This window comes from Marmota flaviventris, chromosome 19 (assembly GCF_047511675.1).
Source record: "Marmota flaviventris isolate mMarFla1 chromosome 19, mMarFla1.hap1, whole genome shotgun sequence".
Classification (NCBI taxonomy): domain Eukaryota; kingdom Metazoa; phylum Chordata; class Mammalia; order Rodentia; family Sciuridae; genus Marmota; species Marmota flaviventris.
Genome location: NC_092516.1, coordinates 27,053,551 through 27,071,585, shown reverse-complemented (window position 1 = coordinate 27,071,585; position 18,035 = coordinate 27,053,551). Strand labels below are relative to the sequence as shown.

Sequence of the window (18,035 nt, the reverse complement as noted above, 5' to 3'; positions counted from 1 at the left end):
ATTTCCCATATCTCACCAAACTCTTTCATCAAAGTGACCCAAAATATATTTTGGGGATTACTTTTGAAGTATTATTTTTGTCCCCAAAGCAGGCCCTTCTGAAACTGATGATGTCGATGAAAAACTGCCCCTTTCGAAGTCTTTGCAAGGTATAAACTTTTCACTTCCATTCTCCCACATCCTGTTGGTATTTGATGTTGCTTTATATTGGACAGACTGTTTTGTTATTTATAACTATATTATTACTTTTCCAAATGGAAAAGGAAAAATGTTTTGGCCTTTTTTTTAAACATATAAATGAACTTCACAAGCAACAATTTTTCAAAACCAATTTTCCCTTTTGTGAATCTAGTAATGAATCTCGAAATGGGTACATGACACACTTTCCTATTTAAGGTAAAGTACACATTTATACCTTATATCAGAATAGTCAGAATAAGGTTGTTGTTGTATAAAGTCAGTGATGTAAATATTGATAAGGTCATATTGATACTTAATTTTTGAAAGGATTGTAAAATATCACTTATCCCTGGGTTTATTAATTGATTGCCTTTTTGGAATTGTCGTGTAGTAGTCCCAAGTTGACAATCATAGGCTGTAGTGATGGCTTTTATTTCTGTCTGTCTGGGCTTTGGGAGTTTAAGATTGACTTTGTTAGATGTCCTCTGTTGTGTGAGTGTCACTGTCTAAGATTTAACAGAGCATAGAGGACACGGCCTGGACTACATAGCCACCACCCTGGCCGGCCTCGCTCTTGACTCATGCTCTCCTTTGACTCCTGGACTCTGCTCCACTGCCTCTCCTCCTTTTGACTTGACATCTTTGTTTCCTTTGACTTTTGCAGTCAAAGAACTTAAAAGAGTCCAAAATCGCAGACGTGAGGGTAAAAGCCAAGCGAAGGAGTGGGTATGAGAGGTATTTTATTCAGTTGGAATAGCTGAGTGGTGTAGATTTGCCTCTAGTTGTGAGTTCAGATAAGTTCATGGGATAAAGTAGAAAAGAACCTCAAGATAATTATGCTGTGTTAAAGCCAGAGAAAAAACCCAGCAGTTTGACCTAGAACGACAGCTTCATGGCCATTGTGAGGCTGCAGTTAATCAAGAAGAATGTTTTCCTAGCTGAGGCCTTTGTTTAGTAAGCTTGTGACTGAGTTGAGTCACCAGTAGATGAGACAGGTGGATGGCCTGCTCTCTCCCCCTCTGCGACTCCGTCTTGCCCAGAGCTGGTGTGTTTTGCCCTCACTAGAAGGCAGTGCTTCAGCACCTGTCCCTTGCTGGTGGCATAGGTGTTCAGGAGCTGGGGCACTCACCTCGTGGCTCTCTGGCGTCTGAGGTCCTTTCTTTCCTAGGATGAGCCTGTTTACCGTGACTGCCTAACCTGACATGTTGTTTATGTTCCAGTGTTTAGATGCAGGCAGATTATATTACCTGAATTAGAATGCTTTTGAAACTCAAGGTAGTATCTTAAATTTTAACTTCTGAGTTTCCTGAAGTGCAGCTACAGTCAAGTGGTGGGGAAAGCGCTTCCTTAGCCTCTGTGGTAGTGAGTGGAGGGCTGCACACGCGCCTCAGTCTTTGAGCGAACAGGGTCTCCTGGGTTTGTCTTCCCGTTGCTGTTGTGGGTTGTTGACAGAGGGGCACGGGACCCGAAGCCACTGAGCTTCTCAGACCCCAGCACCTGCCAGAGATCGCGGTGCACAATCTGGAACAAGTGATGTTAAGCCCCTAAGCCCCCTAGCTTCATCTATGTGTTTGTATTTTCCAAAAAAGTTAGCTTCCAAGTAGAAGTGTTGTATGTTTTTCTGAATTAGAGAACATTGTTTGAAATAATTACTAAGAGTTAAGAATGGTTTGTGTGTGTTCATTATGTGTTAAATTGCTTGTGCTGTTACCTAGTTCTTCATTCTTCTGTGTGGGTTTTGGTTGGTCTAGTACATACTGTTTATTTTCTTTTTAGGAAGCCATCACTCTTCGGAAGGCAACGAGGGAACAGAAATGGAGGTGCCTGCAGAAGGTTAGGGGAAGGATTTTGAATTTTACTATAGTTGTATGTTGTATTTTATAGATGATACCATCCTTAAAATACTGTCTTGGAGATAAAAAAAAAAAAAAGACAATTGTGCAGTCTGCCTTCCCGGCCAGCAGTTTTCTTTTTAGAGACCTAGGACCGGCCGTTCCCTCTCTGTGTGGCCAGCAGAGCAGGTGGGCCGGCCACCCTGTGGTGAGTACCGCTCCTCTTGCCCCGTGTGCACGGGGTGGTGCTGTTCTTGTCTGGTTTTTCTGTGCCATGTTAAAAATGTGTTGAGGAGAAATAGCTTCAAGTGTTTTAGAAATAAAATCAGAACTGGCTGTGTCAATATTCATTTTAAAATGTCCTATTGAAAACTTTACATTTTACAGTTGGGTGACATACTGTAAATATATTAATGAAGGAGTTTGTCTCTTATTTTTATACCCATAAGTGCCTCCTGAGACACGTTACCAGTGTCCCGGCTGTATTGGCTTGGAACTGGGGACTCAGCATCGCAGTGTGCTGCAGCTTTTACCTGTAGGCTCGGGGGTGACCTGGGGCCAGGTGATGGCTTTCTGCAGCTAGACTAAGTGGTTCTCCAGGAGGCTGGTAGGTTGCCCACGGAGGGCGCCTGGTAAGGGTTCAGAGTGCTCTGATCACGGGTCATATTGTGCATTATTTTTCTTAGATAAAAAGGGAATCTGTTCTGTGGCTTTATGTTTATTTTTAAAAATCAAGAATTTGACCTTTTGCCTTCCTGGAGTGAAGGAGACAACAACTTCAAGTTTCCGAAGTTTCTTTCCAAATTCAGGTGCAGACTGGCAGTTTCTAATTGGAATTCATTCTCTCAGAAGTGTTGATGTGCTAATTTCAAACTCTGTACTGGTTGTTTGGGGGGCAGTCAGCCCATGTTTTGATGTCGGAGGTGATCTGATACTCTCTCTGCCTCAAAACTGTGGTTTTGGAAGGGCAGCCTCCCCGCTGCAGCCACCTGGACAGAAGCTGCGAGGTGCAGGGCTACAGGCAGTAGCGCAGGGCTCACAGGTATGGGACTTGCCCCAGGTGCTAGGCTTTGAAAGACTTTGTTTTGAGGAGATTTTTATCGTCATAGTCTACTCTTAGCAGAATTGTATTGAACCTGGGTTCTGATCTTTACTCCTTTACTAACAAGTAATCATAATCTCTGGCAAATCGATTAATCTCTCACCTCTGCAAAATGAAGGCAAGCTACTGAAAACACCCTGTAGCTGAGCTTGTGGCACTAACATTCCAACGTACATTTGCTGAATACAATGAGACACTTACTTAGCGCTGAAAGTCCCTTGCCACAGAGTGAAAGGGTCTAGCCATGTATGCAGCTGTCACAGTCGTTTCCTTGAGATGAGGGGGTCTCCATCACAAGAGATGGATTGTGGTTTCAGTTAACAGTTACAAACCCCAATAGGATACCTACAAGGAGAGGAGAGATAGAATCTCAAGTGTGAAGCGTTTATTTTTATCCTGGCATTTTCTAGTTATAGCAGGAAAAATAAGTGTGAATTTGTTGTAATTTTATGCCTCCAAGAAATATGTTTTTTTTTCTTTTCAGTTCTTAATTAATGCAGATAACTTTGTTTTATTTAATAGTTTTAGAGTTTTTCTAGTTTTGTTTCTTTTATCCCTATTTATAACCAACAGGGTCAAATATTTTTAACATATGAAATGAATTAAAATGCCAGTTACATTTAATTGTAGGCTGCTTTTGGATATCAAATCAGTAAAATGTTGGAACATATGGAAAATGCTTAATAATGAATGTCATTTTAGAATTTTATTTTTTTCAAGATTCTACTCAACATGTCCCTTCAGAAACAAGTGAGGACCCTGAAGTTGAGGTGACTATTGAAGGTTAGTTGTCTAAAAGCCTTGATTCCAAAGGTTGACTTCTGGTCATAAAATGTGTCACATTCACATTGCTAAGTATGCATTCCATTCATTCTTAAAGGAAACCTGTGAAATGAGTTGATACATATATACGTATATGTATGTGTGTTGGTGTGACCAGGCAGCCCACTTCCAGCCATGCACCCGGTGCTTTGGGAGTTTTGGACAGCAGAGTTGAGCCGTAGAAGATAGCGTTGGCCCACAGTTGACCAGAGCACACCCTCTGCCTGTGGGAACGAGGATGTTATGGCCAGACTTGGTGCCTTTAGAAGCAGCCTGTGACCTGTTGGGTGTGGTAGAGGCACGATAGAGCTGGAACCCTTGGTATCTCATTAGGCACAGTGTAGGAGAAGGTGCTGAGTCTCCCTTCAGTGTTTGGTTTTGTTTTTGGGGCAAGGGTCTCCCTCTGTGGCCCAGGGTGGCCTGGAGCTGCTGGACTGGCCACGCTCCTGAGGAGCTGGAGCTGAGCATGCCCACCATTCCTGGCCTGTCAGTAATGTTTTTCTGAGAAGGGGCTTCACTCTGTTCCCACGCTTCTCTTACTTTCCCGGGCTCCAGCGAGCGTCCCTCCTCAGCTTCCCACCTGTCCCACCCTGCAGGTGTGGGCCCCTGCTCTGGCCAGTCAGTAATCTTTAATAAAGCTGCTGCCTACCCCTTGAAATGCTGCTTAGTGATTTACCTGGGATTTGTTCTTTAAACTGTTTTTAAGCAATAGCTACAAGTATATTTGAAAATATCTCTATAGCTGAAGTTGCTTTGAACCTAATTTTTTCTTCAAAGGTAGGCAAAGCACAGATGAGCCAGTTTGTAATGAAGATGACAGTGTCTCTTTTCATGTTAGATAATTATTAAGTGTGGATTGGATCGTTTTCCTTTTAAATCAGTGTCTCACAGTGCTCGCGCACGATCTCCCCCATCAGCGGTGTCCCAGCTGTGTAGGCGCTGTGCTCCCCTCACCCCATTCTGTCCTGGGCTCAGGAGCACGCAGCAGGGCGTGGTTTGTGTGTGGCGGTCTGTGTGTGCGTGTGGTTTTGTGAAAGTACATAGAGGCTGTTTGCATGCATTGTAACAGATTCCCCTCAGGCTCCCCCGTAGCGCCCAACCCCCGGGGACCACCCATTTGGGTACTCGCCTCTTTCCTCCTAACTGCTGCCGAACTTCTTGGCTCAGGGACTTGGATGTCCCTCCCCTTCCCCGTTGTCCCTGTACCTTGCTGGTGTCACTCGGGAATGGGGGTGTCTGGCCACTCCAGGCTGCTCCAGACGTTTGCTTTTCCTCCTCTAAAGTGTAAGCTGGTTCCAGCTTCTGTCCAGGGTGGGAAATCCTTTCACATTTAATGTGCTGATCTCAGTTGATTAATGTACAGATTTCTTTTCTCATTAACAAAATTTTACTAACCTAAAGGGTACTTTATATTGTTTGTAGTCTCCCATTAAATAATTGAAATATTATTACTTTGTAAAGACCTCATTAATTGTCAGAGGAGAACATTTATAAGAGCATATAAATAGCACAGCTTTGTTTTATTTACAGAAATGATAAAAGTGGGTGATTATTAAAATATACAAGTGAAACCTTGGGATAAGACTAATAACCAAGTTGATATATCAAAATTTAGAGCATAGGCTGTTTCAAAAATTTAGAAAACACTTTTTTAAGACTTAATGAGAGGTTATAAAAACCAGGAAATAAATGAATGAAATCTAAAGCATTTATCAGTCATTTCAACTTTAAATCTTTAAGGGGGAGTGATGAATCTCATTTCTTTTAAACTAAACATGGTAAAATAAATCTTATTTACCATCCAAATTTGTGATTGGAGAGTCGAGTTTTACTGTATAGGCTGATTCTTCACATTCAACAAACCAGTGAAACACGAGTGACATTTTCCTGGTCCCTGTATGCAGTTTCCATGTAAACTCTATGTGGGCTGTTTGTCACATCGCCAGCCATTTTTCAGCCAGCCATTGAGGAAGGTAAAACTTAAGTTTTAATGTTAACAGGGAAGGTCAGATAAGAACTTGCTGTGACATCTGGTTGGTGTGTATATTTATTCTTTCTGGAAAGATGACTGCAGAATGGTAGGTGCCATTTAATAGCCACAGAAAATTAAATTTGGGGGGCTGGGGTTGTGGCTCAGGTAGTAGAGCGCTCACCTGGCATGCGTGAGGCACTGGGTTCCATCCTTAGCACTACATAAAAATAAAAATTAAAGCTATTGTGTCCACCTACAACTAAAAAATATGTATTTAAAAAAATTAAATTTTGGTCTATCCTTATAATAGAAAAATATGTAGGCATTGAAATACTGATATGTTTTTCTTAATGCTATGATATGAAAAAAATATTCCTAATATACTATTATGTTTAGAGGAAAAAATGCCTTTCATTCGATGAGGCCAGCTTAAGGGGCACGATGCCCCTGCTGCCTGGAGATGCACTCCCTCCTGTTGCCTCTCCCTGCATTTCTCTGCGAGCTCACAGGAGAGGCACGCGAGGCCTGGCGTTTCCCTGCCTAGCCTCATTTGAAGTCAGCCAGGGCTGCAGCTCTGCAGGGTGCAGGCGTGTGTCTCTAGAGATGGCGCTTCTTGCCCTCTGCTGGGTGTGCTCTTTGTGCTGACCCACCCGAACCTGGAGTCAGTGGTAGCCTTGAAAACATGGCAGCTCAAGCTTGGACCCCTGGGGGCAGGGTGACTGCAAGCCTCAATTTCATAAGCAACATTGTGATTGCTATCAGTTCTGATATCTGTGATATGTGATGAGAAAATCTTAGCATTTAAAAAAAATATATTTATTTTCATGTGGTGCTGAGGATGAAACCCAGGGCCTTGAACAGGCTAGGCCAGTGCTCTACTGCTGAGCCACAACCCCATACTCAAATTTTAGTACTTTTTAGGGCTTGTTACCATATACTTACTCTAGGTTCAGCTAATAGAGGGGACTTTTTGGTTTCAAAGGGGTTTCCTTATTGCACAGTTTGTTTTTAATAATCCTGAGTCATTCAAGTGCGTTCATTTTGCTATGGCCTAATCCAGGTCATTATTTTCTTTCACTGTTTTCTTTAAGTGATTTTAAGTAAATTTATTTTTTAAATTATTTTGCATCTCTCTATGTCAACTATCTTTGAAATTTTTATTTTTAGTCTATTTTAAAGGTGTACGTAAGAGGTAGGGGTGTGGCTCATTGATGGATTGCTTGCTTGGCAGCCACCAGGTCCTGGGTATTATACTGGTACTCTGTATGTATTTGATTACATGTTCTATAGTTATTACAATAACAATCAGAGAATCTGTGATTGAACTTAACATTTGAAAATTTTTGTTCTTTTTATACCTGCTAGACAGTCACTTAATGAAGACCCAATTGTTTAAACACAGATGAGAGTTTTACAGAAGCTGCATACAACAAATTGGGTCAATGTTATATTAGAGTTTTGATATCATGGTGGATTTACAATTGACAGTGGGTATGTGTCATTCTCTGGTAACTTTTTGTGGAATTAGTTGCTGCATATAAATAAGCCCTATACTAGGCATGTTCACTTAAATTTTCCACAAATATTGGGGACCTTGTATGTGCCAGGCAGTGTACTGGGTGCTGAAGATTTAACAGTGGGCAAAACAGGTGGATCAGTTGGCATGCTTTGAAGAGGAATGATGGGACCTGCTGCTTATTTCAAGAAACATAGCCACAGTGTTGAAGGCACTCAGAATAACTTACAGTAGAAAGAGAACTCGTTCAGGGGGGCGTGGCATTCACGCAGGGCACAGAGAGAAGTGCTCTCAGCAGGCGGGGCAGTAGAGGTAGGAGTGAGTGCCTCTGGGTGGGTTTGAAAGAGAGCGTATACCTGGCTAATTCTAGGTAGGTTGGTTACTGTGCTTCTCGGGAGTGCTACTGGGGTAGATTGCGTAAGTCAGCATTTTAAAAGTTTGTGTTGTAAATTTTTATAGCTTTTAAATAGTTGGTGAATACATAATTGTTTATGTAAAAATGTGGATTTTAGGTCAGTTATTTTAAATTGGATGCTTGTGTGAAGAAATGGGATCTGTTTATTTGAGCTGTGCAGTGTAATTAGTGGCTCTTTTTCAAAAGACACAGTATACCCAATTTTTTTTTAAACTCTGAACGCATGTAAGTTTGGATGTTAAAAAATTGACCATCTGATTATGATGAAAGTCTACCCTGGATGGCCAGCTTGAGGCCAGCCTCAGCAGTGAAGGATATCTTGTCTCAGAATAAAAAATGACAAGATCTGGGGAGTCCAGTCCAGTGAGAGTGTCCCTGGGTCAAATCCCTAGTATGGGGGGCGGGGAAGGCCATCAAAATCCTGTCACACAGTGTTTTAGCAAGCGCTGGCTAAACACAGACGTGGTTGCTGAGCTCCCGCTCTGAACCGAGGTGTGCAAGTGGCTTGTAGAAAGGAAAACAGGTTTCCTCTCGAAATTTCAAGTGAGGGACCCTGTGGCCTGAATTTTCTTTTCTTTTTTTTTTTTTTATATGACTATTAACACTTTCTTTTATTGAATTTTCAAACTATATTTTGAGAGTTAAACTTAAAAATAATACTTCATATATTTGCCATTATGTTTTCACTTAATCTATTTATATCACCTTTGACTATTTGAAATTCTTACAGTAGTTTATAAACTGAGGTGATGTAGACAGTCTGGTCTTACTTTACTGGGGGTTTGTAATTTTTAAGTTATTTTCAGATTTCTTTCCTTGATTTTCCTTGAAACAGGGTTTCTAAAATGGCTTCACCACAACAAGGTGTTTAGAATGTTGGAAATTATTAATATGTTTTCCTGAAATAAAAGTATCATCCTCAAAAAGCAGTTTCATCTTGCCAGACACATAATTAGGTTCCAGTGGGGTTTTATCTGGTGCCTGTTGGGTTGGTACAGTTTTTTTACTGTAACAGCTGGCAGATACTCTCAGGTGACTTTGGCATTACAGGGAGGCCTGGTGGCAGCCAGCAGGACAGTAGTGTCGTCTGTGTTCCCTGCTGCCGCAGGGCAAGGAGGTGCCTGAATTTTCAGCTCCACTCAAGGTTCCCCTTCAGATCCAGCACTTGGTTGGGTGCACGTGCATGCCTGTGACAGGAAGAGCCAAGTTCAAGGCCAGCCTCAGCAATTTGGTGAGACCCTGTCTCAAAATAATAGATAAAAAGAGCTGGGGAATGTGACTCAGTGGTAGAGTGACCCTGTGTTCAATGCTTTTCACCACTGGGGGGAAAAAGCTCTCCCGTGGCCAGAAAGATTTAAAAAGACAGACAGACAGACAGAGAGTACTGCAGCTGGCCTGCCGCTGTGCCAGGCAACATAACATGGTACATAGAGCTAGATGGGCAGGTTTTTCCTTGCAGTACTGGGGATGGACCTCAGGGGCACTCTGCCCCCAGATATACCCCCAGTCCTTCATACATTTTTTTATTTTGAGACAGGGTCTTATTAAGTGGCCCAGGCTGGCTTCAAACTTAGAATCCTTTTGACTTCAGCCTCCGACGAGTTGCTGGGATTTATAGGTTTGTGGCACTGTGCCCTGCTTCAGATGTGCATTCCTTCCATTTCTGAGAGTTGACCTCGTGGTTAGTGGACAGGACAGTAACTACCCCAGAGTGTGGTCCTGGCTGCACTGTGTGTGTAGTGGTGGGATGTGCTCTCTGCACCCATGTAGTTGTGAAGCGAGAGCAAGTTCATCTGCCCTAAAGCAGTTTCTTGCCGCATTTGACCCTCTTGTCATTGCTATTGTCTTTTAAACAGCAATTATTTTTAGCTTTATACGTACGATATTTGTTATTAAAATGGTATTCTTCACGATTTACAGATGATGTTTAAATAGAACTCCCAGTGGCATGGGTTGCCTGGGGTTCTTTGGGAGGACTCTGGTATTGTAGACACACTCTGCAGGAAATTAGCATAGGCCTCCAACAGGTGTCTTCAGCCGTCTGTGTGCAGATCTGAAGGCCCATTTATGCATGTGTCCTTTGTTGCGTGAACCAGCATTTGTTTCATAAGTAATATAGCCCTGTTTCTTTCATCTTGTAAATTTTGTGTTTGATATACAGTTAATCCACCCTCCTTTGTTGATACATGCTTGGGTTTTCTATAAACTCAATGTAAGTATTTTTCATTCGAACCTTATTTGTCCTCCTGCTGTGTTTGGATAAATTTAGGTGAGTGTCTCTGTTAGAACTTGTTCTTGAAAAATCTAGAGTAAGATTCTAGGCAGCCATTTGAAAAATACTTGAGGAGATGGAGAATTTTATAATGTGGCATCTCAGATGGAGCGAACTAAAAACACTAGCAAGGCAGAGGAGCAGGCTGCAGCCGTGCACTCGCCAGAGGAGTGGGAGGTGGCGGCCTGGCCTGGAAATCTGTAGTGGCAGGGGTCCTAGGAGTGGTTCTTGATGCGCCTTGTGCCTTTGGTGCGAGAGGTTGACAGGCCTGGGCTGTCACTCGTGTACCCCGTTCCTCTAGTAATGACAGTTTTCTTTCTCAAGATGATGATTACTCTCCACCCACCAAGAGACCAAAGAGCAACGAGCCTCCACAGCCACCTGTCGCAGAGCCTGCAAATGCCGGGAAGCGGAAAGTGAGGGAGTTCAATTTCGGTAGGTGGAGCAGGGCCTCTCCAGCTCTGTGCTGTGGTGACAGGCGGAGGCCCTCAGTGGGGACAGCAGCGCTGTGGTCTCTTCTGGAAAGTGGGCCCAGTCAGTTGGGTTTGCTGAAGCCTTAAGCATGTAGCTTCTGGCGTTAAGCACAGCGAGCGGACTCTGTTGATGACTTAGCAATTATTTCTCTTAGCGTTAAAATCTCCTTTTATTTAAGGACTGTTTGACTTCTTGATTTTCATTTTTGTTTTGTGTGACTACCATCTGCTAATACACCAGTCCCCAGTCAGTGGATTAAGGGACTAAATAAAATATCCGTGGTGAATTGTATGTGTGAGCCATACTTCCAATAAAGAGAATGCTTATCTCATTTATGTTTGAAAACAACATTTTGTTCATTCATTCATTCATTTATTTCTCTATCTATCTATTTATTTATTTGTGGTGCTGGGGATTGAGCCCAGGGCTTTGCCCATGCTGGGGAGGTGCTCGACACGGAGTCACAGCCCCAGCCCTGGAGGCAGTGTCTTTAATATCCTCCCTTGTTAAAGTCACAACTACTAGATGGAGATTGAATTTTTGTCTACATAAATTTATTCACGCTTATGTTCTTTAAGACTCTGTGAAGTCGCAGCTACGCACTTGTCAAGTCTTACTTCCGCCCAGCTAGCACCCGCCTTGGAGGATTCCTGAGTCCCCTGGAGGCCCTGCTCTCTTGCCCTTGTTTTGTGGTGTTTAACTGCACTGGTCTTCTCTGACCTCCTCCTTGTCAGAAACTGAAAGGCTTTAAAACTGGGAGGTAGTCATTGGGAAGGGGTTTGAAAATAAACTTAAAAACGTTCCTTAAATCTCCTTTTGAAATCAAGAACCACAAAATGGGGAGAAGCCCTGGGAAAGCAGTGCAGCCTGAGGGAACTGGTGAGAGTCAGGCTCTGGGGTGGGCTCAGAGCAGGCGATGTGGGTCATGGAGGGCACAGCGGAACCCGCCTGCGCATCTGATACTGACCGTTCCTCTCAATTTTCAGAGAAATGGAACGCGCGAATTACTGATCTACGTAAACAAGTTGAAGAGTTGTTTGAAAGAAAATACGGTATGTCTGAATGGAAGAATTCTTTTAATTCTTGGTTGGAAGTATTTAAACAGTGGAGTTGGTGTTCACCATCCCAAGGTGAGGAGCGCATGGCCAGGGCTGTCCTGGAGCCTTGCCTCCCTCATACACTGTCCCCAACAAGGTCATTTACAGAGGTCACTTTCAGAGGCTGGATAGTGGAAACTTTATTTCTTAATTTCCTTAAATGCCTATTAACATTTCTTTTAAATGTTGAGTATCCACATTTGGGGATATCTTTACATATCATGACAAAGTCTTGGATTTTAAAAGTTACTTGAAGATGGTTTTCCTGAGCTGCTTCTGGTCTGCTGTGTTAATAAGTTCATTATTTATTGAGATGCCTGTATTTTCTGTTGTTGATGTATAAATAAGTTTGTTATATTTCAGAATCTTGGGCTGGGGATGTGGCTCAAGCGGTAGTGCGCTCGCCTGGCATGCGTGCTGCCCGGGTTCGATCCTCAGCACCACATACAAACAAAGATGTTGTGTCTGCCGAGAACTAAAAAAAATAAATAAATATTAAAAAATTCTCTCTCAAAAAAAAAAAAAAAAAGATTTCAGAATCTTTACTCCTTTGCTTTCCTGCTTTATCCTGTAGTTACTCTTATAATGGTGAAAGAAAAGCGATTTGTTATCACCAGCTGGTGTATATCAAATGCTCATCTAAAAAAAGCAATAATCATTGAAAAATGTCATGTGTTTTATCTTTTCCCCCTAGTCCTGGGGATTGAACCCAGGGTTGTATTCATGCCAGGCAAGGGCTCTTGCCTCCCATGAGGCAGGCTGCAAAATTCTGTAATACAGTTGGTTTTTTTGTTGTTGTTTTATTTTGAGCAGGGGTCTTATAAAGTTGCCTGGTCTGATCTCAAACTCCTGGGCTCGAGCAATTTTCTTGCCTCCGACTCCCAAGTAGATGGTACTCTACAGGTGTGCACCATTGCACCCAGCTCAATATATTGAAATTTAGCTTGCAAATCTATTATAATGTTTTCCTGCATCATTTAATTTCTTATTTCTTTTTTGTCTTGGTAATTGAACCCAGGAGTAATCTACCACAGAGTTATATCCCTAGCCCTTTTTTTCCTATTTTGAGACAGATCTCTGTTAAGTTGCTGAGGCTGGCTTTGAAATTGTGATCTTCCTGCTTCAGTCTGCCTACTTGCTGGGATTACAGGCCTGCACCATGGCGTCCAGCTGCCATTGAATTTCTTTATGTGAAGTTTTGTAGCATTAGAACTTATATTGCTGTTATTTACCTTAAGAAACTTGAACATAGTTTTTCTTGAATCCAGCAGTGCTTAGCCACTGAGCCATGTCCCTGGCCCTTTTTTGTCTTTTTATTTTGAGACAGAGTCTCTGTAAGTTGCTGAGAGGTTGGCCCTGACTTTGATCCTCCTGCCTCAGCCTCCTGAGCCACTGGTATTACAGGCGTGCCCCACCGTGCCTGGCTCAACATTTGTTTCTTTAATTTTTTTTTTTTTTAAGTTGTTGATAGACCCTTTTCTTATTCATTTATTTGATTGCGGTGCTGAGAATCAAACCCAGTGCCTCACACATTGAACCACGATCCCAGCCCCAACATTTGTTTCTTTGTCAGGGTCAACAAACCAATTGCTCAGTGAAAATCTAGAATTAAGAGTAAGTTTGCTAACTTTTCTGAAATGCTTTCAGTTATTTCCTTAAGGTTCTTTTAGTTTTCCTCCCACTTTGTCAGAGTTTCAAGCCTGTTTTTGCATGTGCTTTTAATTGCTCCATTTCAAAGCAGAATGCACATGACATACTTTGTGTGGAAGCCATGTGACATAGTGAGGAGACCACAGGCTCTGGGGACAGAGTGCCTGAGTGTGTCTCTGCCCTCTGAACTTTCTGTGAAGGGAGAAGGCACACCTTCCCTGCAGGTCTGAGGCTGCAGAGTGCTGCACATGGCACCTGCCCAGAAGCCCATGACCCGCGCCCTGCCCTGCTCTCACGCTCGGTTCTGGCTGTTCTGGGTAGAATGGCTTGGTGCTGACAAGACGTTATTGATTTCCACTCCCATAAAGTGTAGCGGAGGTTACGTTTTGAGCTTTTGTTGTGAATGTGATTTATTCAGTTATTTTGCATAGAGCAAGGAAAATAATTGTTTAGCAAATCTTGTGAAATTGCGATCACAATCTTCACATCTTATAATTTCAAAGCCAGTTGAAATGGCAGTTTCTTTAGGGCAGACATTTTCACAGGTCTGTAAATGTGTTTTTTAGATTCAGCATATCAGCAAAGGAGGGGCTGTGCATCTCCCTCGGCACTCATGTGTGGCGTGGCACTTGAAAGTTAATGTTCAATAAATAGGTTTCTGTTCAGAATACTAGTAAAATATGAGACTTAATGGGGAGGGCAAGCTATATCTGATTATTCCTATTCCCCAGGCTTTGGACATTTCATAACTCTTGTATTATTTTACTGTTGAATAAATAAGTATTAGCAGAAATTTTTCATAAGTTTCTCCTCTTGTTATATAAAAGTAATCCTTTGTGAACCCACAACATTTAGACCACGTGTGTCTTCTACACGCTGCTGCTCTTCCCGGCACAGCCACCCCAGGAGTGGGTAGTGCTCCTTTCCCTTTCACACTCTGCCTCCATTTTCAGCAGAAAGTCTGGCTCCGTCTGCAGTGCCTTAGGTTAGGGTTAGGGGGACAGAATATGGGTTCCTGGGTGTTCTTTTAGTTGTCATGGACTTTTTTTTTTCTGATTCAGTTTTACTAACAGGAATAAGATAAAATGATAGGCACCCAAGAACAGTGTGTGTTTGATTATTACTTTCTACAGCGTGCTCAGATCCCTGTCTTGTAATGACACGATTCCTTTCTCTTTTTATCGTTAAAGCTCAAGCAATAAAAGCCAAAGGTCCGGTGACGATCCCATACCCTCTTTTCCAGTCTCATGTTGAAGATCTTTATGTAGAGGGACTTCCCGAAGGAATTCCTTTCAGAAGGCCGTCTACGTATGGAATTCCTCGACTCGAGAGGATATTGCTTGCAAAGGAAAGGATTCGTTTTGTGATCAAGAAGTAAGACGCATGCACTTCACCATTTCTTGCCTTTGTTCTCATTAGGACGTGATCGACACTCATGAGCCACGAGGGTTGTATAAATGTTTGGGTTACTATATGTAATTTTATCTTCCACTTTTAAGTTGGTCTGTGTGAAGAATTGCCTCAGTATGCTACAATTGACTTTTGAACTTCAAACACTTGCCTCTACCCAGTGGGTCTATAATTGTCCTTTTCCTTCCATTTTTTGCTAGGTATACTAATGTATGTCTTAGTTCTACAAATTTCAAAGCATATGTGTAAATATATGAGTGTACAATAAAGGGCTGTGGGTATACCTCATGGTAAAGCCCCCTGGTTTTAATCCCCAATAACAAAAAAGAAAAGCTCTAAATTTTTTAGCATTGACTTTAAAAGTGTAGGGTTTTTTTATCTCAGAATTTAGTAAATGTTTTGTTTCACAGTTTATTAATATTATTCAGACACTATGAATTCTGCTGACATCATTCTATATGAATTTCTGACATATTTAGAATTTTAGTTACCAGTTGTTAGGTGTTGGGAAGTAGATAGTCTTGAAAATAATATAAAATTAAAGGATCTCAATAGGCGCGGTGGCACACGCATGTAATCCCAGTGGCTGGGGAGGCTGGGGCAGGAGGATTGTGAGTTCAAAGCCAGCCTCAGCAATGGTGAAGTGCTAAGCAACTCAGTAAAAACCTCTCTCTAATTAAAATAGGGTGAGGGACATGGCTTAGTGGTCGGGTGCCCTGAGTTCGACTCTTGGTCACACCCCCTTCCCCCAAATTAAATAATCTCACGTAAAATTTTTGTAATATGCTTATTAAAATGCCTTTGGGTTGCGAAGGTGCCTGTTTTCCTGGAGGACACAAGATCCCCAAGGCACCTTAGGAGACTTTACAGTCACCATTCTGTTCACCCTGTAGATACCCAGAAACTTAGGTTTACTGTGCCCCAGAGTCCAGGAGGTCTTTTCTTCTTGACACCGGCCTTCGTGGCATCAGTATGTACTCGGGTTCCCATCTTGCCACCTGCTTCTGGTGGTCCTCACTGCTCACTCTGCCTTTCAGACACGAGCTCCTGAACTCCACGCGGGAAGACCTGCAGCTCGACAAACCCGCGTCCGGAGGTGGGTCTCCAGTCTTGGCGACAGCAGAAGGCTGTGTGCCTTGGTCTCTCCTTTGAGCCACCTGTGGGGAAGGAATGTACCACGGCCACTGGTGGGGTGCCACTGCAGGCACAAGTGTTTCAGAGTCCTCCAGAACCATAGCTCGCTTTCTCAATGGTGGCCCATCGTGAACAGTGGGGAGGGACATCCCGTTACTAGGTAGACAGAACTGAAGGAACCCTGCGTGTTCTACTTTTGAGAGGCAGAGTTTTGGTTCACCACCATTTTTTAAGTTGGACTGATCTCTCCTGGTCCCTGGGCCCCTCATTGAAGGGCTGGGTGTGGTGACCGCTCCTGGGCCTGGGGGCTGGCCTTTCAGAGCAGGTGGCTGCAGCCCTGTGAGCGGGTCCTTCTTTGCAGGAAGTACAGTGTATTTCTTTATGTTCTTGTTTGCCTTTGTCTGGAGTGGAGGGGGGCAGGGGTGGAAGATGGAAGCCCCACACGGCTGGAGCTGGTGTCATGGAAGTACTCTGCCTGTGCGGTCACATCCCTGGACTTTCATTGCAGAATGACTTGCTTGTTCTTGAGTAAACCAGTTTTTTTCCTGGCTTTGTTGAACTTGGTTTCATTGGTTGTTTTTTTGCTCAGTCAGCATCTCTTTAGTAATGAAGCACTCCGACATCTTAGAAATGGCTTAGTCACAAAAAGGAAAAAAATGACATTTTATGATCATGATATGTCACAGTCTGAGCCCTTAAAGCCACGAAATTGAGAAAATTTATGTGCTTATTCTTACAGTCAAAGAAGAGTGGTATGCCAGAATCACTAAGCTAAGAAAGATGGTAGATCAACTTTTCTGCAAAAAGTTTGGTAAGTCTTTTTTTTTCCAATTGAAGCATATTATACAATGTTTTTTTTCCTTTCTAATTTAAGGAAAGTAAGATGAATCTGATTCACCTTCAGATTTTTCATAGCATATTTGAAGATCTTTTTAGTTGTAGATAGACGCAATACCTTTATTTAATGTGGTGCTGGGGGTCGAATCCAATGCCTCACAAGTGCAAGATGAGCACTCTAGCACTGAGCCACAACTCCAGCCCTAGGATTTTTTTTTTTTTTTTTAAGGGGAGATAGTAGAGTGATTGTAAGTACCCTTTCCTAATGATTTTGTTTGGCTTGTTGTGCTGAGGATCAAGCCCCAGGTCTCGAGCCTGCAAGGCACATATAAAGCCCCATCCCAGCCTGAGTGACTGCTTTATTTGTGCTGGTAATTTGATGAAAGAAATTAAGTCAGGCCAAGAACACAGAAATGCAGTGAGCCCCTGTATAAACTACCAGGTGCAGAAAATTCAGTGTCACATGCAGGGAAGGCCATATGTACTGGTGTTACGTAAATCCTTTGAATTTTTTAGAGCTCTGGACATGGTTTCGGAGCGGGATTAGTAAATTCCGTTTTATGCTTTTTAGTTGTAATTTCATGCTATTCAAAAGTAGAGAGAAATAGCACAGTGACCCCCAGATTCCCATTAGTCCAGTCCCACGGATCCTTGAGATTCTGTCACATCTCCTTCTCTTGTCCCAGGTTCCTCTTCTTCTGTCTTTGCATGAATATTACATAGCAGATCACTGGCATCCTGTCACTTAGCCATTCTGCGTGTGTGCCTACGCAGCATGGACATTTCCTCATGTCACATCTGACAAAACCAAGAGCTGTTTCAGGCATTGGAATTGCAGGTTGGAGGCCCATCTGAGGGACAGCGAGAGGACAGCTCGGGATGTGGCTCAGTGGTAGAGTACCCCAGGCCCAGTCCCCATCCTGCTCCCACCCCCAGATTAAAACAATTTCCTGTATCAGCTCATCCAATCTTTAATTGAGTTTTTTTTATTTATCTGCAAAATAGCTTAAATATTTTTGCTTTGAATTTGGATCTAAACAAGGGTCATGCTTAAACTTGTTCTGTGCCTCTTTTAATCTAAAACAGTCTCAGTTTAGTGTTTTTATTTTTCATCCCATCAGTTCTTAGCTGAAAATTCTTTTCTTTTTTTCTTCCTCCTTTTCTTCAGATTTCCTTCCTCTTACCTCTCCACATTCAACTTTCCTTTATGCTTATTGTTGGTTTCGTTAGGGCAGACCTGCAATCCCAGCTGCTGGGAAAGCTGAGAAATGATCACAAGGTGGAGGCTTTGTCTAACAATAAAAATAAAAACTGCTGGGGGT

The 18,035-nt window shown here is 42.6% G+C and overlaps 1 protein-coding gene across 8 annotated transcripts in view; it reads left to right on the top strand.

Annotated features, from left to right (window-relative positions):
- The window catches only part of Gtf2i (general transcription factor IIi), an 89,970-nt gene that overhangs the window by 50,914 nt on the left and 21,021 nt on the right, over window positions 1-18,035 (top strand). For 4 of the 8 annotated variants that reach the window (XM_071605370.1, XM_071605368.1, XM_071605369.1 and 1 more), the window contains 8 exons: window positions 90-149; window positions 1,957-2,013; window positions 3,835-3,897; window positions 10,436-10,546; window positions 11,572-11,637; window positions 14,523-14,706; window positions 15,780-15,838; window positions 16,616-16,687. In XM_071605370.1, coding sequence (XP_071461471.1) covers window positions 90-149; window positions 1,957-2,013; window positions 3,835-3,897; window positions 10,436-10,546; window positions 11,572-11,637; window positions 14,523-14,706; window positions 15,780-15,838; window positions 16,616-16,687 — 672 coding nt within the window. The remainder of the gene's footprint in view (window positions 1-89; window positions 150-1,956; window positions 2,014-3,834; window positions 3,898-10,435; window positions 10,547-11,571; window positions 11,638-14,522; window positions 14,707-15,779; window positions 15,839-16,615; window positions 16,688-18,035) is intronic. The other 4 variants (XM_027948362.2, XM_071605367.1, XM_027948363.2 and 1 more) reach the window with 4 other exon arrangements.